Source organism: Truncatella angustata, assembly GCF_020726525.1.
Source record: "Truncatella angustata strain MPI-SDFR-AT-0073 chromosome Unknown BKA67scaffold_1, whole genome shotgun sequence".
Lineage (NCBI taxonomy): Eukaryota > Fungi > Ascomycota > Sordariomycetes > Amphisphaeriales > Sporocadaceae > Truncatella > Truncatella angustata.
The window spans coordinates 7,968,534-7,994,024 of record NW_025763381.1 but is presented as its reverse complement, the minus strand read 5'-3'; the positions used below and the strand labels follow the sequence as shown (position 1 = coordinate 7,994,024).

At 49.9% G+C, this 25,491-nt stretch overlaps 8 protein-coding genes and 1 non-coding gene across 9 annotated transcripts; 8 read left to right on the top strand and 1 right to left on the bottom strand.

Moving 5' to 3' along the window:
- Positions 1–242: 242 nt before the first annotated feature.
- Positions 243–2,714, top strand: BKA67DRAFT_550948 (uncharacterized protein). The gene is made up of 6 exons (XM_046101698.1): positions 243–631; positions 745–754; positions 827–985; positions 1,088–1,657; positions 1,716–1,969; positions 2,021–2,714. Exons 1-6 carry the CDS (start codon positions 570–572, stop codon positions 2,256–2,258), a joined length of 1,293 nt encoding a protein of 430 aa, XP_045965483.1. The 5' UTR covers positions 243–569; the 3' UTR covers positions 2,259–2,714.
- Positions 2,715–3,808: 1,094 nt separating this feature from the next.
- On the top strand, positions 3,809–6,794 carry BKA67DRAFT_550944 (uncharacterized protein). The gene has a single exon (XM_046101697.1). The coding sequence runs from the start codon at positions 4,215–4,217 to the stop codon at positions 6,321–6,323; it is 2,109 nt and encodes a 702-aa protein (XP_045965482.1). The 5' UTR covers positions 3,809–4,214; the 3' UTR covers positions 6,324–6,794.
- A 1,688-nt stretch (positions 6,795–8,482) lies between these two features.
- On the top strand, positions 8,483–10,435 carry BKA67DRAFT_510196 (AMP-binding enzyme; the record flags this gene model as incomplete). Its single annotated transcript, XM_046097307.1, has 5 exons — positions 8,483–8,841; positions 8,896–9,028; positions 9,082–9,368; positions 9,428–9,454; positions 9,508–10,435. 5 exons carry the CDS (start codon positions 8,483–8,485, stop codon positions 10,433–10,435), a joined length of 1,734 nt encoding a protein of 577 aa, XP_045965481.1.
- A 584-nt stretch (positions 10,436–11,019) lies between these two features.
- Positions 11,020–11,607, top strand: BKA67DRAFT_654469 (uncharacterized protein; the record flags this gene model as incomplete). Its single annotated transcript, XM_046106570.1, has 1 exon — positions 11,020–11,607. One exon carries the CDS (start codon positions 11,020–11,022, stop codon positions 11,605–11,607), a length of 588 nt encoding a protein of 195 aa, XP_045965480.1.
- Positions 11,608–13,326: 1,719 nt separating this feature from the next.
- On the bottom strand, positions 13,327–16,145 carry BKA67DRAFT_654468 (uncharacterized protein; the record flags this gene model as incomplete). Its single annotated transcript, XM_046106569.1, has 3 exons — positions 13,327–13,349; positions 13,400–14,636; positions 14,688–16,145. The coding sequence occupies 3 exons, from the start codon at positions 16,143–16,145 to the stop codon at positions 13,327–13,329; spliced, it is 2,718 nt and encodes a 905-aa protein (XP_045965479.1).
- An 891-nt stretch (positions 16,146–17,036) lies between these two features.
- On the top strand, positions 17,037–19,331 carry BKA67DRAFT_550932 (coatomer subunit delta). Its single transcript, XM_046101696.1, has 5 exons — positions 17,037–17,157; positions 17,217–17,394; positions 17,469–17,912; positions 17,972–18,979; positions 19,042–19,331. The coding sequence occupies exons 2-5, from the start codon at positions 17,392–17,394 to the stop codon at positions 19,129–19,131; spliced, it is 1,545 nt and encodes a 514-aa protein (XP_045965478.1). The 5' UTR covers positions 17,037–17,157; positions 17,217–17,391; the 3' UTR covers positions 19,132–19,331.
- Positions 19,332–19,372: 41 nt separating this feature from the next.
- On the top strand, positions 19,373–22,420 carry BKA67DRAFT_550929 (anaphase-promoting complex, cyclosome, subunit 4-domain-containing protein). Its single transcript, XM_046101695.1, has 6 exons — positions 19,373–19,842; positions 19,891–20,209; positions 20,259–20,865; positions 20,913–21,620; positions 21,672–21,726; positions 21,775–22,420. The coding sequence occupies exons 1-6, from the start codon at positions 19,626–19,628 to the stop codon at positions 22,251–22,253; spliced, it is 2,385 nt and encodes a 794-aa protein (XP_045965477.1). The 5' UTR covers positions 19,373–19,625; the 3' UTR covers positions 22,254–22,420.
- Positions 22,421–22,775: 355 nt separating this feature from the next.
- On the top strand, positions 22,776–23,306 carry BKA67DRAFT_654465 (uncharacterized protein; the record flags this gene model as incomplete). Its single annotated transcript, XM_046106568.1, has 1 exon — positions 22,776–23,306. One exon carries the CDS (start codon positions 22,776–22,778, stop codon positions 23,304–23,306), a length of 531 nt encoding a protein of 176 aa, XP_045965476.1.
- Positions 23,307–23,998: 692 nt separating this feature from the next.
- Positions 23,999–24,070, top strand: BKA67DRAFT_t25. Its single transcript has one exon. It is a non-coding gene; the product is annotated as a tRNA-Met (tRNA).
- The last annotated feature ends 1,421 nt before the right edge of the window (positions 24,071–25,491 follow it).

Below are 25,491 nucleotides of genomic sequence, written 5' to 3'. Positions count from 1 at the left end.
CTACATTTGTGGACGACGTCTGGATATGTTATCTGTCAGAACATGTTTCCCATACCGATCTTTTCTTAGAGATATGTTGGCAGCCATATAAATGGATACTGCTGTTGGCATCTAGGGATTCTTGGGGGCCAGCTATTCGTATCCACACAATAAGCTTTGCCATGTCAGATCTACCAACAGTCTTGTTCACGCGGAACGGATGTCAAGCGGCAGATGTCGAATAGCTGCCGCTCCATCTATCTATCTAGCAAGAACTTCAATTCTGAAGACCCCCTCCCCCAGGGTATTTAGCGCCCGCCTAAGGCCCCCAGATGTGCCTCCAATTGCATCTGCATCCAACAGTGTTGGTGGACCCACCACCCATATGGTCGCAGTTGCCGCAAGGGTCTTTGGTTCGTCGTCACAATTCCCTTACTTTTTTGCAAGTACCCGAGTCGAGAGCAGAAGAATTTTTTTTAATAATATTTTCTTCCTTCCCTTCGAAATTCTCTTTCATTCCTTACTAGTACTCTGTATACGAGGTTCACATTGATTTCGTGCCTCGTTCCCCTTTCGTTATTTTGTCAAATATGGCCTCAACCCCCGAACCCGTCACCATAGACCGCACTTACTTCGAGACCCTTGTGCGTAGGTAAGACTTGTATTGAAAATTGCTCTATCAAAACAGAGCTGCCCAATATCTTCCCTGGCTATTGGTGGAAATGCTCCATAAGGCTGATTCTAGACGCTTTGCTCCATTACTAGGGCCAATTTTGTATGTTATATCCATGGATGAATCTACAATCCCTTCGAGTTCAACTGCAAGGACTCTAATGAAATCTACCAGAATAATGGCGATTACGAAGCTTTCGTCGACGCTTTGGCAGAGCAGAATCTGATGGTTGTGCAAAATACGGAATACGAGCAACTCATGTTCATTGCACACCAATTCGCAACTCTCCGATCCAACCTGATTGCGGGCGGTATTGATGAAAACACTATTTCAGTGAGTTCGCCCTTTGGCAAGTGTTCCATCGTCACCCATAGCATTATTGGCCGAGGCATTTCTGAGCATAATGAGAGTTACGTTGGGGCTGATTGCGCTTAGCTCTTGAGCCAGGAGGAAGCAAAACTGCGAAATCAGGAAGTGACCAGTCAGTCGACCGATTTGCTTACCTACCAACATGATGACCACACTGGACAAGTCTCTGGCGGGATTCAGAAAACCAAGACTGACTGGAACCCAGAGGCTTGCTTCAGTCCTGCCAAGGGTGCTCAACAGCATGAGTACCAGTACTATAGAGGTTGTGATGGGAAGCCCTATGACAACCCTCCAGTGTGGGATGGTGTGAAAGGGGACGAATGTTCTGCTGAGTATTCTCCTGACGTTCAAACTACGGAAATACAACAGGATAGCGCTTTCAACAATTTTGGTCACACTCAGCCTTTCGATCAACCCCGCTATCCTCGCATGTGTAAGCGAACGATCGTACTCGCCGGAATTGCAGACAACACTTCGCACGAGGATATCACCAAGGTCGTCCGAGGTGGGTTACTGTTGGAGGTATATATCAGAACGGCGGAACATTCAGCCCACGTCTCGTTCCTGCGTGGAGAAGACGCCGTGCGCTTCTATGATCACTCACGAAAGAATGACTTGTACATCAACCATAAGCGTGTAAGCATACCATTTTGGGCCTTTAACGAACGATGAGCAATTGACCTTGCTCATACAGGTTTTCATCAAGTGGGCGGATCGACACTTTCACCTTGCAGGCCACGTTGCCGGGAAAATCGTCCGCGGAGCCACACGAAATATGATTATTCGACGATGTGATCCCAACAATACCGAGGACAGCATTCGCGATGATCTTGAACACATCCACAATCTGGTAGTGGTCAAGGTCGAGTTTTCTGGTGGTAGCTGCTACATCAAGACCAATTCTGTGCACAACGCGATATTCGCGCGCACATGTATGATGAGCCAAATGTAAGTCTCGCGTCATATTTCGTTTACCAGTACTCACGAGACACCTTTCAGCAAATACAAGGGCTCCAAGATCGAGTGGGATACGGATGAATGCGAGCAGCCCCTTGAGACAGTTCCGCGACAATCACATCCTAAGCCCCAGCAAGAGCTCCCCAAGAAGCCGATCGTTAAGACACGCAACCGCTTCGCCACATTACGACTAGATGATGACGATAACGCCGAGACAGACGATATATTCGACAGCTCGGCCGAGTTTGACATGCCCAGCACTGTTGATGTCACCGCATAGTGACGGCTCTCCGAGGACAGCAACCTGGATATCCATCTATGCATACGCTCCGACAAAGACCTGGCTGCGCCTAGTTTTGTGTTAATCTGCATAGTATCGGTCATAAATTTTCAGGCTCTGATTTTGACCGGTCCCTCCAGTGGCGAGCAAGGTGTTGCTGGTGGAGAGAATCGGGTTCACCTGAATGATGGACCTTGGATGATCAACGGTGAACCTCACACGATATACGAGAGACTGCAGTGGCGCGAGGGAGCCGACTACATAGATATCCAGGGCTACCGGGACAGAAGTTGCATGTGTGGTTGTTTCACTTTGAGGTTCCTGTTTCTAAACATGTTTATAGAAATAAAAGTGTTGATACACAGCAATTTCTGTTGAATGTATTTCCAAGACTGCGTAGCAAGATTGAGTACCTAGTCTTTACTTGTTATGTTGTTTTGGTTTCTAGCACTGCCTACAATACATTCACTGGGTACTGCTCGACTCGTGAACATACCCCGACCATGAAGTCTAAGGCACATACAGCAATGTTCAGCTCAACTAAGTGATCAACCAAAGACCTACAAGATCTCAACTAACCCCACCTTTCAAACCCGACAGTTTGGGACCTGACCTCGCTTATTAGCGCGGGCGCCTATCCTCGGCCCGGTGTCCCATGTCATGTTCCGTAAGTCCTGGATCTGCTCTGATTGGCCCGAGGTGTGCTGGCCTCCATCCGTTGGTTTAGATAGTTGTTCGTTTCTTTACGACACATCAACGCACTCAAGATGACTCACGAATACATAAATAGAGTACTCCCTGCTGCAAGTACGACTTTGATGTCACATCTATGAATGGCTATCTGCTGAATAGGAAAGCGTTGAATGTGGGTGATGGTATTTGTATTGTTCTGGTGGTGTGTGTACCAATACGGCGTACCACGCATTGTATTTTGATGCCGCCAGTCGGTACAAGTGTCCTCTTCACAACAGAACCTTCCTCTCCTGTGAAACGGAGCAACTGTGATGCTAGGTGTTCGTTTGATCTCTACCTAGTGATCTAGTTTCTGCAGCTCCGGCTCAACTACTGAATGGTCTTGGCTCCGTGACTGACGGTGCGGTGAAGGAACTTTTACTGCCTTGGAGTTACACACAACGTATCCGAGGTGAGGTTGTCACGATGCTCGTATTTCGAATCAAGCTGCATATGCTGCCAAGAGTGCGCCATAATACGATGCGACACCATGTCCAGTAAAGTACGCTAGTTAGCGGGTTGATATGTTGATATTATACAATTCAAGTAATCCCAAAGGTAAATTCCAACTCAAAGTCATCCATCTCCAGAAGTAAAATGCATGGTATAAATGGAGTTGTGTATCAAATACCTGGCGCGTCTTGTGATACAGTCCAACCACGGCAAAGCGACGCTTATTTTTAGCATATCGTTGAAAGGTAGGGAAGTGAAAATCAGCTTTGGGGCTCTTAGTATAGAAACATGTTGGCAACAGCGACTGTCGCTTCCTCTGCCTCCCACCCTGCCACCCCACCCCCACCAGGGACGAAGCGGGCACAGCCATCGGGGGCTCCCAATTCAATTCATGTGAGCGGCCAGATGTTTCTTGGCAGCTGTCTGCAGTATCGATAAGTAAGGTAACTTATTAATACATAAGTACGGGTCTGTAGTGTCCCGGGATATGTACATACTGTATCGGCACTGGGCACCTGCCGAGAAGAAGAAAAAGGCCCCACTTCAAAGCTAGCGCCAGCTCATGGTTCAGGTTGCGCCTAACAGTTGAGAGTGCCAGCGAGCTCCTCTGCGTCACGTCACCCAATTGATCTGATCTATTTTGTCTCCCAAGTCCAAATATTCTTATCACGGCCCAACCACTTTTGCTTTAAGGCGACCGATGCAGTCCCCCTCTCCTTCTTCGCACAACTCACCTCATATTATCCACCTCATCGGACATGCCTAGGCAAGATGGACCAGGAACAAATGACTCTCGAAGACTGGCTGGACGACCTCTGCGTCCGCTTTATTCTAAACCTCCCGGCCGAAGATCTGGGATCCATCCCACACATATGCTTTCAGATTGAAGAGGCCCATTGGTTCTACGAGGACTTCATACGAGTCTTGGATCCCGCCTTGCCTCACATGAGCCTCAAGGACTTCTGCCTCCGCATGTTCCAGCACTGTCCGCTGTTCGCCGCCTACTCCATCGAGCACCACTTGCAGGCATATTCCGAATTCATGCAATACAAGACCCGCATACCCGTACGCGGAGCTATCATGTTGAATCACGAAATGGACCACTGTGTCCTGGTCCGAGGATGGAAGAGCAATGCCACATGGAGTTTTCCTAGGGGGAAAATCAACAAAGACGAATCCGACCTCGATTGCGCCGTGCGAGAATGTTGGGAAGAGACAGGTTTCGACCTGCAGAAAGCCGGGCTGGTTCCCAAAGAAAAGGACGCCAAGTCGTTTGATATAACTATGCGTGATCAGCACTTGCGCATGTTTGTCTTTCGCGACGTGCCCATGGACACCGTCTTCGAACCCCAGACGAGAAATGAGATTGGCAAGGTCGCCTGGTACGCGCTTCGGGACTTGCCAGCTTTCCGGAAGAAGAAGGGCGGCAAACAGAACGAAGGACCTTCTGCCAACAACGCCATACCCAACGCCAGCAAGTTCTACAATGTGGCACCCTTCTTGGTCCCCCTTAAGAAATGGGTACTCAGCCAGAAGAAGAAGGACATTCCACCAGAGGTCTTTCAGGACGATGTTTTCGTCAACAACGGAGATATGGAAGATTTGGAGGCGGCAATCCCGCATCTCCAAGAGGCTGCCAGTCGTGCTCGTGCCGCTGAACAAGAAATGCGTACCCTGCTCCAGGTCCAGGAACATGCAGCGGCGCAACTGCCGAATGGCAGCAACAGCCAAGGAGCGGCATTACTTTCCATGTTGAAGTCCAAGGAGCCTGATGTACAACCATTCCAGAACCAATATCCACATACACCTATGGACCATATCAACACCAACCCGCCGCAACCCCAGTCGCCTCGTTACAATCACCAAGCAGCACGGCTGCCACACGGTGCTTTCGAGAACCCACCCCAGTTTCCAATCGCGCCCAACCCGCACCATATGTATAACGGCAGTCCTCAGCAGTACCAGGGGCGGCCACAGGTACATATGACCACGGATGCGCGTGGCCATCCAACAAATGTCATGGTTTCGCCCCGCCAGCACCAAACACAACCTCAACTACTTCATCCGCAACCACAGCCGCCTCAAGTCCAGCAGGCCTTGTTGATGCGCGGAATGCTCGGCACGCCTGGCGCGCCAATGCACCAACAACCACGGCATGCATCTGCCCCAGGCACTCAGCATATTGCATATCAACAACAACAACCACCAAATTCCTTCACGGCATCCGGTGCACCGGTCGCTTCTAGACAAGCAGCTCAGCCCAACGCCCATTCGATGGGTTTGCTCAATATGTTCAAGGACAAACACGCGCAGGAGAATGCGTTGCAGCCTGCAACTCAGCCGAAACCTCTGCGTCCTACAGACCAACATCGAAGTGGACTGCTGGGTATGTTCAAGCAGGACGACGCACAGATGCCAGCACAGGTACCCACACCAGCGTCTGCACCGGCGGCGGCGGCTGCGCGTCCCGACTTACATCTGCCCTTCGGGGCTCTCTCAATCGCTTCACGCCCCAAGCCTGCCCCGGAAACGTACGGTGTGAAAGGCAATCGTGGCGTTTCTGCAGCCGATTTGTCGATTGCACGTGCTCCGGAGGCATCTGCACTACCGCTTCCAAATCAACTTCTCAAGCCAAGGCAAGACTCGTCATCGGAGCAGAAAACCCAACTCTTATCTCTCTTTGGTAAGAACAAGGGGAAGGAGCCAGCTTCCTCTCCCGTGTTCATGGAGCGTCCGCGGTCACGGGTTGCATCGATAGCTTCAGCTTCAGCTACCAACAGCAGCCGCCGCGGTAGCCAAACGACTCCAACTTCGTTGACCCCTGCGGATCAAAGCTTCTTGATGAATTACTTGAAGAACGCCTCTAAACCACAGCGTTGAATGTATCTAGTACTATGATTTCGAAATTTATGCATGTAAAGCGATTGTTTTTGTTTACTGGCATCTCAGATACTCTATTGCATCATTCTGCGAATACTCCTCCGACGCATTCCGAGATGCGTGAACAGGCAGCAGCTATGTGATCATATGACTGCTAGTCCTAGAAGTTGAGGGGGAGTGGCATGAGATGGATAGGTGGCAGGTTCACAACCACAACATAGTGCCTTCGAGAGGCGACATCTTGAACAATGCCAGCAGTGGTTTGGGCCTCGATGCTTCTTCTGCGGCGGAAGCACTAACGCACAACCTAGCGCCACTCACAGTGTATACATTATCAGGGAGCTGTGCGAAGTAGGGTTTCGATTGCCTACAGGTGTTGACATGGGCTAGCGTTCTATCGCCGAATAAGAGGATATGTGTAGCATTAGAGTTATGAGATTACAGTACATTAATCACAGTTTTGATTCGATACTTGCTTAAGTAAAGGACTAATACGTGATGCCCGTTCAACATCGCGAGGAGTAGACCTACAATTTACACACGAGAAGATATGACCGTAACAACGCCCAAGGTGAGTAGACTTGCTCTTAATATGGTTTTCAGAAGTCACTAGACTTTTGGTATAAGGCTCGGTAGTATGGCCCACGCCGAATGAAGTTTCTCTGGAACCGGTAATACTCATACTTCGTGCAGCAGCACTACAAAGTCATACAACGTTGGTAGCGCTACGGTGTGCGTGCTTGGCGTCTTCGCCGACTGCTTAATAGCTCTCTCTATAATAACCGCAATGAGCATTTCTATGAGCTCCGCATAATATAGTGGGGAAGGACATCGATTCATCCACGATACACATATATGATCATTTGTTCTAAACCATGCGAGATGCCATGTTAACCCCAAGTCGACGCCGTGTTTGGGCACATCGCGAAGCCCAGATTGGGCACTGTACGGCTGCCAACGCAGTTTGCAGATTCAAGCCCAACATGCTCCTTCTGGTGCTCTCCGAACAAAGACCATTTGAATCTGGGCAGCTCTCCTAGAACTTTTCAAATTTCAAGACTTTGGAGCAAGATCAAAGATGTTCTGTAACACTCGGCACATGAGTTTTGGAGGATGAGGGGACTTGTGGACGCCCACATGAGGATTTGGAAAAATGGCGGCACTACGGTAGACATGGAATTTCAATACGAGTCAGCCACGAATATCGAAATCGGAATAATATTTGGGTTACAAGAACGAAATGGCAACGTTTTCGTCCTGGAGTGCGAGAGCACTGGTTGTCGACAAAACCGATGTTACGTTAGCAGACGGGGCTCGAGTTATGTGAGTAATAGATCGGAGCAGTTCTAGAGCCGTCATTGGCATTTATGATGTTTCGAGTATGGCGAGCAAAATGTCCTGAGTTATTGGAGGAACGGAAAAGACAGCAGGAAAAAAAGTAATAAAATAAAAAAAGGAACGGAAAAATGTTAGGAAGAGATATCGATTCATTCAATTCTGCGAGGGTTATTTATTCCTACGCATTTTTACGCTTCATATTGTTTGGTACCACTATGCGACCAAATTGATATTGTAAAACTGGCCAGGCTGGCAGGGTGCGAGAATCATCTACTATTCCTATGTCAAGGTGCTTTACTATTATACAAGATCGTAAAAAATCGAAACGATTAGAATGTAGAAGAGAGTCTGCCAAACCCAATTATTAATGGATACCTAAACAGGGTAGACTATTGCATGTGGGGATGGCAAGCTTTCCGGGGCTATCTAAACTGCTAATTTTTAGCGCGTCGTCCCCAGAGTCATTGGCACCGACTATGTATGTACATATAATCTAGCGCTCAGGGGTCCTCGGTTGTCTTCCCCGCATCACCCCTACCTTAATACCGAGCTCTGCTTTTAAGAGCCCTTTTCGTAGCAATGATGCCGAAGATTGCAGCTCTCACCTTAAGGAGATCGGAGTCGTGATGTCTTGCCGCTGAATCTCACCCAACTGCTATACATGACATGACACGACCTTGCGTGAGATCGTAGAGCATCAAGCCGGTTGACAGAAATCACCAGCCTTCATCAAGTTCAGATTTTGTGAAGAACTGAGAAAGCAATACATTGGAATCCACCAGCCAACAGTCCGCCTGCGGAAGGGGTCACCACCCGCCGCCATGTCTGTGGCTACATCGCGCCTCAAGGGCCTGTTGGGACATCTCACTTCATCGGCGAAGACACCTCCGGCGGAGTACGATCATAATCACCATGTACACGAATTGTCGCCAACATTCTTCCTGGAGCGCGCAGCAGCGATTGAACCCGATGCCCCGGCTATCTATCATGTAACGTCCAACAATCAGATACTGAGACGATCGTACATAGAATTCGCCGATCGGGCGCGAGGACTCGCTTACTACCTTTTGAAAAATCGGTTCAAGCGCGTTGGCATCCTGGCCACAAATACGCCTGCTTTCCTCGAGTCCATCTTCGGTGTTGCTGCAGCTGGTGCCGTACTTGTGCCAGTCAATTATCGGTGTGTATCATCATCAGAAACACGGGGCCCATAAGCTTTCTAACACAGCGGCAGATTGAAGCCGGATGACATAACCTATATCTTGGATTTTGCGGAAGTGGATTCCATTATCGTCGACCAAGAGTATATCTCTCTACTAGATGAATTCAAGAAGGCGCACCCAGGGGTGAAAATTATCATTGACACTGTAGGGGCTTTTTTTCTGTATCCCATCCAAGTGTTATTAATGACGATCTACAGGATACGGATGCAACTGAAGGTCAGCTGTGCGGGCCTTTTGATGAGACAATCCTTGAGGGTCTACAGTATGACAAAACGCAAGGCAACAAGGGCTGGGTAGGCTTGCACTCACAATGCTCGAATGAAGATGACATGCTCGCAATTCCGTTCACTTCAGGCACAACCTCAAGGCCGAAGGGAGTGATATACACCCATAGGGGAGCGTATCTGGCAAGCATGGGAAATGTGATAGAGTCTGGTTTGAACTACCACAATGGCAGATGTAGGTATCTGTGGACATTGCCTCTGTAAGCCAACCCCTTGCCACCTGGTCCCAAATTTCGACTTACTAATGCTCGGTTTCTAGATTTCATGCCATGGGTTGGACGTTTCCGTAAGTTGTTTACATGATCAATGTATGAAAAACTTTCTGCTAATCAACCTCAGCTGGGCAATAACAGCTGTTAGGGGCACGCATTATTGTTTGAGGAAGATTGACTACTCACTGATATGGAGGTTACTCAAGGAAGAGCGTATTACCCATTTCAACGCAGCGCCTACTGTCAATACCCTCCTATGTGCATCCAAAGAAGCCGAAAAACTACCGGAGCCAGTACGAGTAACAGTTGCGGCTAGCCCGCCGACAGCTCATCTTTTTGAGCAAATGATGAACCTGAACCTTCACCCTGTTCACGTCTATGGCTTGACTGAGACCTATGGACCAGCTACCAAGGGGTATCACATGCCCGAATGGGATATATTGCCGTCAGCACAGAAATTCGCAAAGATGGCACTCCAAGGTCATGGTTTCGTGACCAGTCTACCGATCAGAATTATCAAGCCGGATCAGCCAGACGGGGTTCTCATCGATGTTGCCAAAGACGGTAGAGAAATTGGAGAGATCGTCTTCACAGGCAACATTTGTGCGAAAGGCTACTACAAGGATGCGGAGGCTACACGAAAACTTTTCCTCGGTGGTGTTCTACACTCTGGCGACTTGGCAGTCTGGCATCCTGACGGCAGTGCACAGATCCAAGATCGCGCCAAAGACATCATAATTTCAGGTGGCGAAAACATATCCTCGGTGGCTTTAGAGAGCATGCTGGTACAGCATCCGGATGTGCTGGAGGCAGGAGTTGTGGCCGTGCCTGACTCGCACTGGGGTGAGCGGCCTAAAGCATACCTTACTGTCAAAGAAGGCAAGACTTTGAAGGCAGAGGATATGATCGACTGGGCAAAGCATCAAAGTACTATTAGTAAGTTTATGGTGCCAAGAGAAGTTGAGGTTGTCGACGAGCTTCCGAAGACAAGCACTGGAAAGATTCAGAAGAACGTGCTCAGAGAATGGTCAAAGAAGGGGAAACCCCAGGCTTAAATGGGGAGAGTACCGAGTGCTCTGCACTTCTTTCAATTGAATACTTGAACCTCATGCGACCCAGACCCTACATCGTCCACTATAGTTCAACACTTCAACGATGGTCCGGTGCAACCATGGTATAATTGCTAGCCTCGAGGAGTCTTAATTCTGGATAGAAGCTTTGCTACACTTATTAATAAGGAACCTGCATCTGCCATTTTTCTTGAAAGTAGAAAAAGAAAGGAAAAAAGGAGCAAACAGTTATTGCAGCAATATGATGTATTCCTGCACAATTGAGGGGACCACGGTTGCAGTACACAAAGGCAGGAGGGGCATGAAACAAGGATCATGCTCCGCCGCAACGTCATACGCGCAGTACAATAAGGTCGCAGACTCCGCCTTTCATTTATATAAACAAATAATTCAGAGCTGCCTTAGAGAGAAGACATAAGTTTCTTTCCATTTTTCCACCGACCTTCTGTATCCCAAAGATCACCGTATTGGCATTGCAGCGCACATCCAAATACCCTTGGGCTATCCTACATCCCAAGAACAACCGCGAACGGACAGCGTCGTTGAGTACAGAGTCTTGAGCATCAGCAATGGCGAAAGAGCTAGCACCCCGTCTCCTGCTCACGCAGATCCTCCGCACGATCCTGCTGTTCTTCAGCGCCGCCTTCCTCGCCAACTACCACACCTACATCGGGCCGTTCCGGGCCCTCTTCAGCGCACACGGCTCCATGGCCACCTCGTGGGCCGTCGTGGCCTGGAACGCCGTCTGCATCTCCGCCGCCGCCGTGCACCCTTACCTGCAGCGCTTCGCTGACGGCCTGCCGTTCCCCGTGAGCGTCACCGTGAGGGGCCGGACGGTCCTGGCGTACGGGGACTCGGACGAGGGCGGCGACGGCCTGATGGCGCCGCTCGCGGCCAAGCTCGTCTTCGCGTTCGTGGACGTGGTGCTGGCCACGCTGTTGGTGGTCTTCTCGACCCTGGCGCGGGACCTCGCGGTGGAGTGCGGGGAGCCGCGCTGCCTCGGGAGGGTCTTCCACGTGCAGGGCTGGATCCTGAACGCCTGGTTGGTGATCGTCGTGGTGGAGTATCTGCTGGCCGTCATCCAGGGGTTCGAGGCGCTGGGCATCTGGTACAGCCAACGATACCTGAAAAAGCAGGGACAGATTAGTCTGGCTTGAGTCGGATCCTGATACGACTCAAAAGCAGCGGAGAGTGCGCTTTTCGTTGATTGAGGACGATCTCCTCGTTGGTATACGCGGCACGGAATTGACAATGCTCAATAGCGTATGGGGAGGGGGCAAAAATGCTCAGATCTTTCCTGGCCGCGTACGTGCAAGATGCCAGCCTCATGAACACAATTTCATTCATATGGTCGTTATGGGGATGCAACTAAAGAGTAGACTACACGACCTGTCCGTATACCGCACCAACTCGTGCTTGAACTTTATCCTGACGCCCGCTGTTAGGCACCATGATGTGTGTGACTGAACCATTCATGCTCCGACACATCCTGGGTCGTAATCCTCTTGTTGAGGTCGCGCTCAAGTATCTCCATGAGAACAGCTTCCGAGGATTGCAGTTACTCATACTTCGGTGCAGCTTGCTTCCCCAATTTCCTTTGGATCGAACCACTACTTTCTGCATTGTTCTTGTCTTCTAATTTTGAATTGCTTCTGGACGGGCTCGTCAGGATAGGGTGGTCGGCATTGATCATTTCCAGGGGGGCGTCCATTGGCTTGCTCAGCTAGAGAAGTAACCTCTCGAGACTGGTCAGTTCTTCGCCTACAACATCTCCGTCTAGTCTCATCCTCAGGGACCTCAGACTCAAGCCTGTAGCCTGTGTGAACAGTCCACGGTGGGCGTGCCTTCTGGCTTATGCTCAGTGTTATCAGCAAGAGCTGGTACTAAAGCTATCACTGTCTCGGTTTCTCGGAGGGCTTCTGGTTGTTGCAATTATGTAATTTGAAAACACATTTTCGATAAATTATGTTTGACTGAATATTCATATACGGAGAGGTGGCGAATTCGCTGGGGCGCGTTACAGAGTTGCTCTCTCGACGTCTGAAAGCGGGTGTGGAAGCCCTCCTTCTACAAAGGAGCAGCCAACGAAAAGTACCATCTTGTTAGGCCCAGGCTCGTAACTCATGGGATGTGGTTAGCTTAAACCAATATTTTACTGAAGAAATACCCAATTGTTATAGAAGTCCTGAATACCAAGAAATAAATATCAAATATCATATTCTTGGCTATAGTGTATTTGATGCAGGGGGCCCAACAGGACGACCTGGTTGCCAGAGTCTCAACACTAAATGCTAAAATCGTTCGGAAGCGCATATACTTCCCGATAGATGGCACGACAGCGCCCTGGTGTCCATCAGTTTCGCCGATGTCTCGAGACAGATTACCCACGTTCCAGATTCTCAGTACGACACCTAGGTATCTGGTAAAAATACGGTGCTACCATATCTCTCAAGAGCCTATTACGCCCCTAAAATGCTTTCCGCCTCTTACAGAACTCTTGATAATCCTGGACTCCTTAAATGACACTGATTACAACCAAACGCGACCCAGATTAGGGGTATATGGGGACAAGTGAAGAAGCCGGGCGAAGAAAGTCGACCTCTGAAACCGATGCGAACATGAAAATCAAGACCAAGAGTGTCCGACGGAGCAGTGCAAACTTACCAGCAGAATCTGTCGCTCTGTCAGATCTGCGCTCACTTCCTATTTGTTAGTAATCTGTAATAGAATGGGGAAAAGTTGGACAGGATCGTAAGCGGGACGCGTTGTCATGGTGCCATTAGTCGATCCCTGTTGCGATGGTTGTCATGAAAAAGCCGAAGAGGGAGGGGATACCGCAAAGAAGCACTATGCCCAGGAATGCATTTTCCGGGTAATCAGGATCGTTGACGCTTGACATCTATGACATGTTAGCAGGCAACCTACATCGATAAGGAAAGCGCAACGTACCTTTCCGATCACCTGCGGATGCAGCCGCGTCTGAGCCAGAACGCGTTCTCTTTCCCGGCGTCGTGGACACTTGTTCAGACGGCTGAGATGTTGCGGGTTGTTCGTTTCGTGCTTCCTCATTTTCGGATTCCCATGTGATCTCCTCGTCCAGTGGCGCTGGGAGCTTCGCAGCAGGAAGAGCAGGGGTCGCATACTCGGCGTCAGCTATGTCCACACTGGCATTCTGATCGTTCTCATCGTAGTCGATTTCATCATCTGGATTGCCGTCCAAAGTGGCGGTAGCGCTGGTACTCTCAGAAGGAGGGTCGTCATGCTGCTCATCATGCGCGGAGGGGACAGTATCGGCGTCGTTGGTAGTACCATTGCCATTGGCCAGGGGCGCGTTCGCTTCAGTTGTGGTTTCGTTAGTAATATCGTTTGGGAAGTCTTCGCAGTAAAAATTGTTAGCATCTGACGAGTCATGCTTGAAATGCGCCTGAGCGAATAACACTCCGCCATTGTTGATCAGCGCTGGGTCGCTCGAAGTGAGGGGAGCAAAGTCGTCCTCAATTTGCTGGTACCAACAAGGATCGCATAGACAGGTGACTTCGCCTGTACAATGCGTAGATAAGGGAGAGCTAAGGGAAAGAGGGGCATTACCCTGCTGTGACGGCGTGAGATCAAGATCGCCATAATCAACGGCATCTTCATCGTCGTCATCTGCAAATTCCTGTGTTTCGTCCCCATGCTCATCGCCGTGTTGTGACGCCTCGGCCTCGGTGTCCTCGCTTTGCGATGGTTGAACGTCATCTGCAAATTCCTGTGTTTCGTCCCCATGCTCATCGCCGTGTTGTGACGCCTCGGCCTCGGTGTCCTCGCTTTGCGATGGTTGAACGTCATGCTGAGCATTTTCTGTGTGGTCCGGCGATTCGTGTTCTTCAAGTTCATCTTCATCTTCATCATCATACAACTCATCCTCGATAAAATCAGGAGATACAGCGAGGACGTGGCCGTCATCAGCATCATCTTGTGCTGGGGAGGCCTCACGATACACCGCGACGTCGGTCAAACATCTACCTGATGCTGCCTGGACTTGTAGTGCCAAAAGGCGCTGCAAGCAATTCGGTCTCACCATGAGGTACATGTACAGTTCAGGGGCATCTATAACCTCCTTGTTGGCATCATTCTGGACGAGCGAATCATACAATGATAGAATATGTCCAAATGTGTACTCTTCGAGTATCTGGTTCGTCATACTCTGTTATATTTATCAGCGAGCGGAACTTTCAAAGCACAAGAAGTCACATACCTCTCCAAACTCGAGGCCAAGACCATCGATATGCAGGACAAGCTCGTCCAGTGGCGAAACCTCTTCCGAGATTACACTGCGTATGCCCGACAAGAACTCTCCAAGTGGGAGATCTAAAGCTGACGTGTCTTTGAAGAAGTAGTTACTCGGGTCATCATCCGGATCGCTGGCGAAGAGCTGATAATCTGTCTCACCGTAGCGAACAACCAGGATATGACGCTTGGCAACCGATGCAATTTCTTGATTCACGTTCCCAGTGTTAGTGTTATCGGTGTCTCCCAGGTCATGACCAGCGAATTCAACAGACTCGGCTTGCTCGCTAGGTTCTGGCGAGGCGTCTTGGCGCTGCTCGGACTCTTCAGTTTCCTGGGTGTTCTGGTTCTCGATGTGCTCGAATGACTCGTCGTCCAACTGGTAGTTACCAGCAGTGAAGTCATTGTCCTCACCATTGCCATCGCCTTCGGCGGTGTACTGCTCGGCGGGCCCTTGTTCTTTCGAATGTTCATCGGCGGCAGAGGAAGAAGCCAGGCTCCCATGGCTGGGATCGTCTTCATCTTCAAGTTGATCATAGCCAATCTCATCCTCTTGAGCCTCTAGGTCATTGCCATTTTCATCATGTTCCTCTATCAAAGCGGGCTCTACATGGTCTGCACCCACTTGTTCAGCGTCTGGCTTATTATCAAGGCGGTCCACGATACCATCATGCGCGTTTTCAGGGCTTTCAGTGTCATGCGTGCTTTCGAAGCCGGCAGCATCATGGATATCTTCAATACTCCTGGCATCTAGGGTCACGGAGCTTTGAAGATTCTGTTGCTGCTGGTCTGCTTCAGTCTCCACATTGTCTGCCAAAGCGGCATGGCCCTCATCTACGGCGGTTGAGCCAACCTCGGAATCTTGAGTTACAATGTCATTGGGGTTTGCAAGCTCTTCCGGATTCGGAGTCTTTGTGCTGGCGCTCTCAAAGATCTGAACCGACTCTACAGCCTCCAGGGAGTCTTCAAACACCGTCTCCGGGCGCGTCGGTTGATCCTGCAGCTGTGCACCGGAATCCTCGATGACAGCTGAGATCAAATCGTCACCTTTGACTTGGGTGCCATTGAGCTGCTGGGTTTGAACCACAGCTGAGACTTGTTCAAGGTTATCGGTGCCATGATGCTCTTGCCAGGAAAATACATCGGTATCACCAATGGCAATATCATAGTCACTGGCGGCAGTGGCAGTCTCGTTGTAGCTAATTTCATCGGCGTCAGCCATGGCATACGAGGCGTCGTCGTCCTCTGCCATGAGCTCGTCTCTATTATCTGAGTTGAAATGCTGGAACTCGTCGGCTTGGTTATAATCGCCCAACTCGAGATCTTGGTCATTTTGTCCAGCGGCGAATTCGATATCGATATCAATGTCCTCGGCGGAGACTTGATGGCCGAAATCCATGCTGATTTCCATGTCCTCGGTCGACATGTTGCATATGAACTTGACGGAAGCGTAGCAGCGGGGGGTTTCGGTACGAAGGACGGAGACAAAGCTAGAAGGGCCAGGACTAGCCTCAACGACGGGTTATGGGCAAGGGGATTGCCTCTGTGTTGTTAGTGGCCCAAACGGAAACAAGCACTGTCCTGTTGAACAATATTGATTCGAGAACTAAGAAGAGTCTAAACTGGGGTGGTGAAGACGCCTCACTTGGCTTTGGTAATGCTCGGGTCCAAGCTTATGGTTTCTCCCGGTCGAAATTCAGGTAGTTCAATTTGTCTTGTGAAACGAGGCACATTGGTGTCGAACTGGAAGGCTGAGTGTGATGGCCAGCAGCTCCAATACAGGATGGAGTTGGGAATACAGGAAGCCGGATGGAGGTCGGCGGATGGGCGTCTTTCGCGACGAAGCCGGAGTCTTGGATTCAACAAGGAGTGGCTCGCTCGCGGGGGAGGTTGTGAGAGGTGGTCTCGAGAGCTAAGCTACTCTAAGCTGAGAGCAGGCACAGGGAGGAAGGAATGGCGGGAGGCGAAGATGATGGTGAGCTGCGACAAACTCCGGTGTGACGCGGACGGTCTCGAAGAAGGAAAGGAAAAGTTTGGTGGTTGATGACTGGAAAGTGGGCTCTGGGTGACTTACGCGAGCTGCCTCAGCTTTAAATTAGAAGAGGTGCGGAGGCGCGGCGTTGATTCCAGAGCGCGGCGCAAATTAATTAGCCTGACCTGCTGAACGTGCTCCCCTTGCCTTGCCCCTCTCTGAAAGCTTACCTTTAGCACTGCTTTGCGGCACGTTGATACTGTAGCTACACTCGGTCTAGGTTAACCTAGAAAAGTACTAATAAATCAGGCCAGAATGTCACAATGTGCCACGATTCTGTCGGCACAGTACCTGAGCCACAAGCCACGACTTATCCCACTAACCATCGGTCGCAACGAGTTGGCATTTGGCATTGAATTTTAGCCTTGCAAGCGTTTACTGCAAGGAATTGTTAGACTAGTCCAAGGTTAGTCCAAAGGTCGGGGCGATTCGGCCAGCTTGTTAATAACTGCCCTGTACCTCCAGTTGTAGTAGTGGTTGTAGCTGCAGACGCAGTTGCGCATATGGTGCACGTCTACTGTATCTCCTGAACGGCCTCAAACACCGCCTCAAAGTCCAGCCCAGAACTCAACCTGCCCTTTCTTTCCCACACTTCCAAGACCAGAAAGACCCAGACCAAGAAAGACAACCAGCAGCAACAATGGTGAGTATATGCATATATATATCATATCGTCGCCCACACTATGACAACTCATTAACGAATCAATGCTCCTCTAGGTCGTCCTCGCTGCATCAATCTGCACCCGCGGGGGTAAAGCTGTCCTCTCCAGGCAGTTCCGCGAGATGCCCAGGTCCCGAATCGAGGCCCTCCTGGCATCGTTCCCCAAGCTTGCCGACTCGGGCACCCAACATACCACTGTCGAGCAGGACAATGTCCGTTTCGTCTACCAGCCACTCGACGAACTCTACATGGTCCTTATCACCAACCGCCAGTCCAACATCCTCCAGGACATCGACTCCCTCCACCTGTTCGCCCAGGTCGTCACCAGCACGTGCAAGAGTTTGGACGAGAGAGAAATCCTCAAGAATGCCTACGAGCTGCTCAGCGCATTCGACGAGCTCGTCACCCTCGGCTACAGGGAAAACCTCACAATCAGCCAGATCAAGACCTTCCTGGAAATGGAGTCCCACGAGGAGCGCATACAGGAGATCATCGCAAGGGTATTTGACTGCTTCACGACACACCCCCATCCCTCACTCTGGCTAACACAATTCAACAGAACAAGGAGCTCGAGGCTACAGAGGAGCGCAAGCGCAAGGCGAAGCAGCTGGAAATGCAGCGCAAGGAATCCGCAAGGAGCGGTCGTGCCGGCGTCCCACGTACCCCAGTCTACCCGACCTACACGCCGCCCTCGCGGCCTACCCCTGCCGATACCTACGATAGTTACGAGGCCGAGAAGAACAAGACCACCCTCAAGTCAAGTACCATGAAGGGCAAGGGTATGCAGCTCGGCAAGAAGTCCAAGACCACCGATATGTTTGAGCGTGTGCGAGGAGACATGGGCCATGAGGCCGACGACTCACCTCTGGTGCCCGTTGCCGCCCCGGCTCCCGCTGCTGAACCTGCCGCGCCGCGTGCATCCACCACATTAGACCGCGATGCTATTCACGTCACAGTCAACGAAACCATCTCTGCCAAGCTGTCCAAAGAAGGCTCCGTCAACTCCTTGTCCGTAACTGGAGATTTGACCCTGCGCGTCCTGGATCCCAGCTTGACCAAGGTCAAGCTCGCCCTCTCAGCCACCCCCTCTCACGGAGCCCAGTTCAGAACGCACCCCAACGTGGACAAGGCCGCCTTCAACAGCTCCAGGACCATCCAGATGAGCAATTTAGCACGTGGCTTCCCCGTAAACAACGCTGTCGGTGTGCTTAGATGGAGAGCTTCGCCAAAGGTCGATGACCCGGAGGCTGTCCCCATTCAATTTACCGTCTGGGTGAACAAGGGCTCCGAGGGCAACTACGGTCTTACTGTCGAATACGAACTGACCGGTGGCCAAGAGTTGAAGGATGTTAGCGTCACCATTCCCTACTCCACGAGCGAGCCGTCCGTCTCCAGCTTTGATGCACAGTATGAGGTATCTGGCGACAGCTTGGAGTGGACAATTGGCACAGTTACACCAGATGAACCTAGTGGCTCTTTCGAGTTCGAAGCTCAAGCAGACGCCGAGGAGGAGTTCTTCCCCATGCAAGTCCGATTCTCAAAGACAACGCCATTTATCGACGTTGATGTAAGTCCTTACTCGTGTCTGCAGACCCCAGGTCCCAAATTCGCTAACAAATGCACTACTAGGTCTTGTCCGTTGCTTTGGTAGAAGAGAACGAGGAGGTGACTTTCTCCAAGGAGATCAAGTCCGTGGCGGACAACTATGTGGTCGAATAGACTGTGATAGAGGTGCAATATTCAGCGAATTTCTTGGAGCAAAGGTTAATCAAAAGCTCAAGGCTTATAGAGAACTGTGGATTACTTTGATGATTATGCATAATGGTTGAAAAGAAGATTATACACTGTGATACACGCGCCCTATATGCAATTGGTCACGTCCAACAGGATATTCGACTGGCGCTGCAAAGCCATAAAACTTGATGCGTTTGCCTCTTCAATCCCAGAGTTTGTGGAAAGTGCATTTGTAAAGCGCCGATTTGGTTGGGTCTTGTGAGGTTCCTACTGCTGCGCACGAGCGACAATACGCCAGCACTGTACCGAGTATGCACCCTCTAAAAAACAAAATAAATGTCGCGTTAGGCGCGTTCCATGGCAACTGCTTGTTGCGCACTGCTCTCACAAGCGGTCTTTGTAAGAACAAATCTTTTGTCAATTCTGAGAAACCCCCAAGATGATCACAGATCTTATGAGAATTGCTGTCTACCCTCAATATGGCTGAGCCAACCACCTTGCAGCTTTTGAGCGAGACAAAGCTAGATCCCAAGCCCCACGGCGGCCTACTCACCTACAACCCCAGCATCGAGCTTTTCGCCAGGGCAGCAGGCTCGAAAACACTCCAGGTTTGGCGTTCCAATGGCCAATCCGTCATCAAAAGTAGCCAGAAAGGCGAAAAGGACTCCATACAGGCACTCAGATGGAAGACCGATGGTATATAGCCCGCACACAATGTGAGATGGCAGACTAACGTGCAAGCAGGAGAGTTCTTGGCTGTAGCATGGAGCGACGGCGTAGTGCGGCTGATGGGTTTAGAGAACAGCAAAGCCGTTCATCAAATTCCCGTTTGTGATGGTGTTGCCACCAAGATAACTTGCATCGGCTGGACTCGCAATCGTGCCGGTAAAAAGGCTCCTGCGGCGGCCAAGTCCGATTCGCTATGGAAAGATCTATCATCTGTAGACGGGCGAAGCCTGGGTGAAAAGAAACAAAAACCTGATCTTCCGCGTGAGCTTGCATTCCTGGAGGTAGAGACTGCGCTGCCCAAGCTCAGTCCTTTGCCAGCATCGGGTGGTTCGGGGTATGTCAGCTGCTGCAACGACAGAGATGGCCGGCTAACGAAATGATAGAGATGACATGTACGTCTTTACCACGAGAGCGTCTCTGGAGTTCTTATTTCGCCCCTTCTCTCCTGAGGCGGCCGATATGGTCGACATTATGCTTGTAGGAACGGATAATGGCCACATTCATTTAAGCATTTACGACTCCTTCGTCATCGGCCATTTCAAATACACTGTACCTCAATATGACCTCCCAGACGGTTTGCATGCAGCACCGTCGCTGAAGTTGACACACCATGCATCGCATCCTGCTCTTACCACACATTCACTACTCTTCCAACCTTCTCAAGAGATGAAGACCAACGAGCTGTACATCGTTCCTGTCGACTTGGGATTCATCTATTCCTCACCTGAGAACCTGTCACTTTTGGCTTCTAAAACTACTACTTTGCAGAAGCTCCTCAGATACGTCAAACAGGTGCAGACACATATGGGGTTTGAGTGGCAATCCACACGAGAGCTTCCCCACAAGTTTCTTGATAGCATTAATGAGACATTGAAAGAGACAGGCAAGTACGGCGGCATGGACATCGGCCAAGCCATGTACCACACGGTTGTTACGGGTCACACATTTCCAGAGGTGAAGGAATGGCTAGTTGACCAGTTGGCGGAACGTGTAAGTTCGTCCTATTCCTGGTCTGAATGTGTCTAAACCCATCTCAGGGTCACAAACGTTGGGACAAAGCAGTGGTGGCTGGTTTAGAAGGTCTCCGTAGTCTCGTGCACGAGAACTTCCTGCCAGCCTTGGAAAGGATTGCAATCCTTCTGAGCCGCCTTCTTGGCATAGCTCGCTTTCACGACTCCAAGGACGAGATTGGGTTTACCAGCATCCATATTTCCAAAGTCATGGATGTCGTAACATGTCTAATGCTTGTCGGCAACAAAATTCTACTTTTGGTCATGGAGGAGCTGGAACTGTTCCAGTCTTTCTCCACATGGCTACGTTATGAAATCGACCGTCTTGCGTCCTCGACAGTGTCTGAAGAGTTGACAGAAAAGGAGGCAACAATGGAACACGGCAAGATATTGACTTATATCTCACAATACATGCCTGCCAGTCCCCTAAGATACTATCTTAGTAAGGTGTCTGAAGAGGATGCATCGCGAGATACAGCGGCCACCGAAGATGTGGCTTCGCTTCTTGATACACTTGGCAAGCACATTAAAGGACAAGAAGATGGGAAGCCTCATACCACAGTTGTCCCCCAGGTCGAATTTCTTGGGGCTCTCCTACTGAAGAAAGCCGATGTCGTATTTGAAGGCATTGCTGCGGCAGAGCGGCGCAGCGTCCGCTTCGGAACGCTTCAAATGATCAAACTAGAGCACAATGTGTCCAAGCTTGACATGAGGATGTGTACAATTGACAAAGGGGTGAGGCACCATTTCCATATTCTAATAGCTTCGGAACACTGACGAGATTAGAGTTCCAACGCAGTGACCTACACAGCCTTGATGGAAGAGGAGCAAGAGGGCAGCAGTAGGAACTCATACGACAAGCTTATGGCTCTTGACTAACTAGCTGCAGTACATGTGTTCCGCACAGAAACGATAATTGTCAACGGAATTAGTGGTGCTGTAGCAACCCAGCACTCATACCTTAAGCTCGGCGATGCCAAGGTTCTCGATCTGAGGTTCCTCAACGACGAATCATTACTTGTCCTTTTATTAGTTGATGGTAAAGAAGCTAAGAGGTCCTTTTTACCGCAATGTACTAATCTTGTTGTAGAGCAACTGCGGCTAATCAAAGTCCCACATCAATCAGCCGATCTCGGCTACCAGAAATACGACCCGTGGGTACTTGAAGAACCACATGAGCTTAGCACAGAGCAAGTCACCAGTATCTTCCCTAACGTGATTGTTCCTGGTACAAACGGCTTTGTACCGGTTCGTATGGAGGTCAAGGAGGCCAGCTCCGAGCGTGGCCACATTCCGGCACGGGTATGCCTGTTAAGCAATGATGGACACACATATAGGGTCTTTGCTCTCCCCGAAAATGTCTTTTGAGACATCATGTTTAAGTATGTTGGTCGCAAGCCACGTAGATGGCTCTCATTTTTTGAGCCAGTAGACCTAAATGTCGTATCCTCAGAACATTAATTCTCAACCGTAGTTGAGCATAATTGAGCATCACAACAAACTATTTGCGCTTGGTGGCAGAATCTGGTCTCGCGTGTAAGTCAATGAATTGCGATGATTAGCTATGTCCGAGGAGAGGGCAGAGAAGATTTGCGAAATTTCGTGACTATGTAAAACCACGTTCATTTGGATGTTGCTTAATTGAGTTCCTTGCTGCCTTTGAATGCTCCGACACTCTCAGGTACAAAATATTCGTCATTGCAGTTATATACAATTGTCGATCTATCACTACTCGGTACCATGTACGGAAATTCTGCCTATTTCGACTCCAGTGAGTGGCGCCAACGAGCCCGACTAAGGGGACCCGATTCCGACGAAAGTGAGTTTCATTCTCGGCCGATTTATTTATGATTTTGATCCCACTCTTGGTGGCACTGGTCTCTAACGACCATGGCAGTGCTCGTTGTCGGTCTTGCGCTCCAGCACATTGAACAGTCCATGCGCAGCGCACAAGAAACAGCCGCCACAGTCATTTGCCGCCAACGCACGGCAACTTTACCTTGCCCAAAGCCCCTGGAGGTTTTGGAGGCTACCATCACGAGCTTTGGGAGAGCCGACCGCTCGTTCAGCCGAATGGGCAGGATGCTCCGGGCTTGGCAGGGCAGCATCCCCAACATGCACGACGAGGCCAGGGCGCGGTGGACCCGAAGCGCTCTGGCGAAGTGGCAAGACGTAGATCAGAGGCTGACCGGGGCGGCGGCCTTGCTGAGACGGGTGCGGGCTCTGCTCCATAACCGCGAGCTGGACCCGACACATCCAGACTGGGACGGCGGCGTCCCCCCGCATCCCGAATGGCGCCGCCTCGACAGCGCCCAGCGGAGGAACTGGACCCTGACGGCAGATTGGGCGCGGTCCGTGTCGGCCCATACAAATTGTCGTGGTGTCTCCCCGGGGAACCTTAGATTCATCACCCTCATCTAGATGCTTACATATCTTGAGCATTTCCAGTATGATAAGAGTAGTCCATCTTCGCCGTGTGTGGTCATTATGAGACAAGAGTTGGGAAATCGAGCAGATAGCTAGTCGAAGTCCCCATCGTGGTTTGTGATACTACATGACTAGTATCTCCAGGGTTAAAGCTGATTATGTATAATACGGAGCGAAGTGTTTTGGAAAATACACCTGCTGTGGTGGATGCAGTTTGGGTTTACGGGACAGGTTTGGTTAGTGGCCTCTTCGACGGTGAAATAGAACAAATAAGGACATGGATTCAGCTCTGACAGCTCTCATCCTCAAGTCCCACTGAGTATATCCCTGGCTTCTTTGAGCGGCTTGTGGATACATTGAAAGGCGAAACATATGGAGAATATCGTCCGGACTCCGACGCCCCAAAATCCTGCTACTCGCTTCGGGTGTACCGCCAAACTTTTGGAACATTGGAAGACTATAAATGGCAACGGCAGATAATCCTACCACACATTATACAGAATGATTGTGATGAAGCTGAAATGATCATTTTTCAAACCGTGCTTGGGCATAACCGACGTTCTGCCGGAGCAGTGCTCTCGAACTAAGCTTAACCTTAGCTGTGTGCATAATTGTACGTAACTGTGTCATGCTAGAAGCTTAGCTACTTATTACTCATTTAGCTTCGAAAACTCAACAACAAAGGAAGCACCTTGGCGCAGTGGAAGCGCGCCGGGCTCATAACCCGGAGGACACTCGATCGAAACGAGTAGGTGCTACAATATTTCTTTTACTTTTGTCCCGTTTTTGTCATATTCCTTATTTTTACGTGGTGGTTTGCAGCATTTTGCTGTCTTAACCCAGTGTTTTGCATGCACACACAGCGATAGGTCAATCAGAACAGATCAAAACGCACAGATATTATGCTTTCTTTTGGCTGTTCTCGATTTATTATGCAACTTTTTGTCTATTGCCCAAAGAGGACAAAATAAACTGGACACTCTCATTTAGTAGTACACTTTCGTATTTATTACAATACCATAATAAAGACTTTTGGGTAGATTGAAGGCGTGATCATTATGTTCGGATATCGATCGCAGTAATACAACTTTAATTTTAATGACTTCTGAAGTCGTTGCAAATGGTTTCGTCTAGCCAAAATCAAAGCCTTCGGGCGGAAGATGAGGCCGCCTACTTCCGCTTTATTTCGTCCTTTGCGGGTCTGCTATGTGAGGCATTTCACTACAATTTTCCTGGTAGGCGGTTATACTCTCATTGGTTCGTTCGAAATCTCACCCCATCTTGGATTGCTTCGGCTACATGGCCACTTACTTACTGAATTATATAAATAGAGTTGAATCTGAGCTTGTACACTGAAATGCATACCCGTACAAATGATATTCCAGCTTTATCGCCACATATTGAATCTCATCCATAGGCCTTCTAAGGGTACAGTCATCCTCAAAAAGGTGCTTTCAGGCAGCCATGACAATCATGAATGGGCCGACAATGGAGTCGAGACGACAGGAGGTAATATTCCTACCATGTTGGGAGTCCTGGGAGGGCTTCTCACATAACCTCACCGTTGACTCTTCTGAGACTTTGCGTCATATCTCAGGGGAGCGACTGCTCTATCTGAGGGTTGACTCAGTTTGCCCATTTCCAAAAACAGGAGCATGTCGGCCGCAAATCGAATGTGATGGAAGTCTAGATGATAAAACTTACACAATGTACTCTATTTCGACAATGCACTCAAAGAACATCGTTCATTCTTCTTGGCCCTTCAACTTCAGAAGCATAGGGAAAGTTCTTCGTTTCACCTTGATAGACCGCGGATCGGCCTGTCCAGCCTGTTGATCGGATGGCCCAGCCTTGTACAGAGCGCCAACTTGGCTACTGGTCTTTATTTGGGCATCCCTCTTGAATCTATGGGTGCCTCTAGCAGAGCCCTCGTTCTGGCCGCTCTCGGCCAAGAAACAAGCTCACAGGGGTATTTCTGTTGAGAGGCTGGCTTGAGAGCTGTCCTCCAGATTTGCGATCCAAGAAACTTGCTTTTTTTCCCCTGCGGCATACTGCCCGGATTACGTTGTTTGCTAGAGACTGATACAGCACAGGCAATGGAGGTGCTCTGTCGCTAGCTTCCGTACAATATAAATAATGTAGGACTTTGCGGATCGTCAATGACGCTCAAATTTCAAAA

Coding starts and splice junctions, on each gene's coding strand:
- BKA67DRAFT_550948 (XM_046101698.1), top strand. CDS start 570: ATGGCCTCAACCCCCGAACCCGTCACCATAGACCGCACTTACTTCGAG. Junction 1,658..1,715: donor TGTACATCAACCATAAGCGT/GTAAGCATACCA, acceptor TTGCTCATACAG/GTTTTCATCAAGTGGGCGGA. Junction 1,970..2,020: donor ACATGTATGATGAGCCAAAT/GTAAGTCTCGCG, acceptor GACACCTTTCAG/CAAATACAAGGGCTCCAAGA.
- BKA67DRAFT_550944 (XM_046101697.1), top strand. CDS start 4,215: ATGGACCAGGAACAAATGACTCTCGAAGACTGGCTGGACGACCTCTGC.
- BKA67DRAFT_550932 (XM_046101696.1), top strand. Junction 17,913..17,971: donor TACAGGAGATCATCGCAAGG/GTATTTGACTGC, acceptor ACAATTCAACAG/AACAAGGAGCTCGAGGCTAC. Junction 18,980..19,041: donor CGCCATTTATCGACGTTGAT/GTAAGTCCTTAC, acceptor ATGCACTACTAG/GTCTTGTCCGTTGCTTTGGT.
- BKA67DRAFT_550929 (XM_046101695.1), top strand. CDS start 19,626: ATGGCTGAGCCAACCACCTTGCAGCTTTTGAGCGAGACAAAGCTAGAT. Junction 19,843..19,890: donor ACTCAGATGGAAGACCGATG/GTATATAGCCCG, acceptor ACGTGCAAGCAG/GAGAGTTCTTGGCTGTAGCA. Junction 21,621..21,671: donor TGTGTACAATTGACAAAGGG/GTGAGGCACCAT, acceptor TGACGAGATTAG/AGTTCCAACGCAGTGACCTA.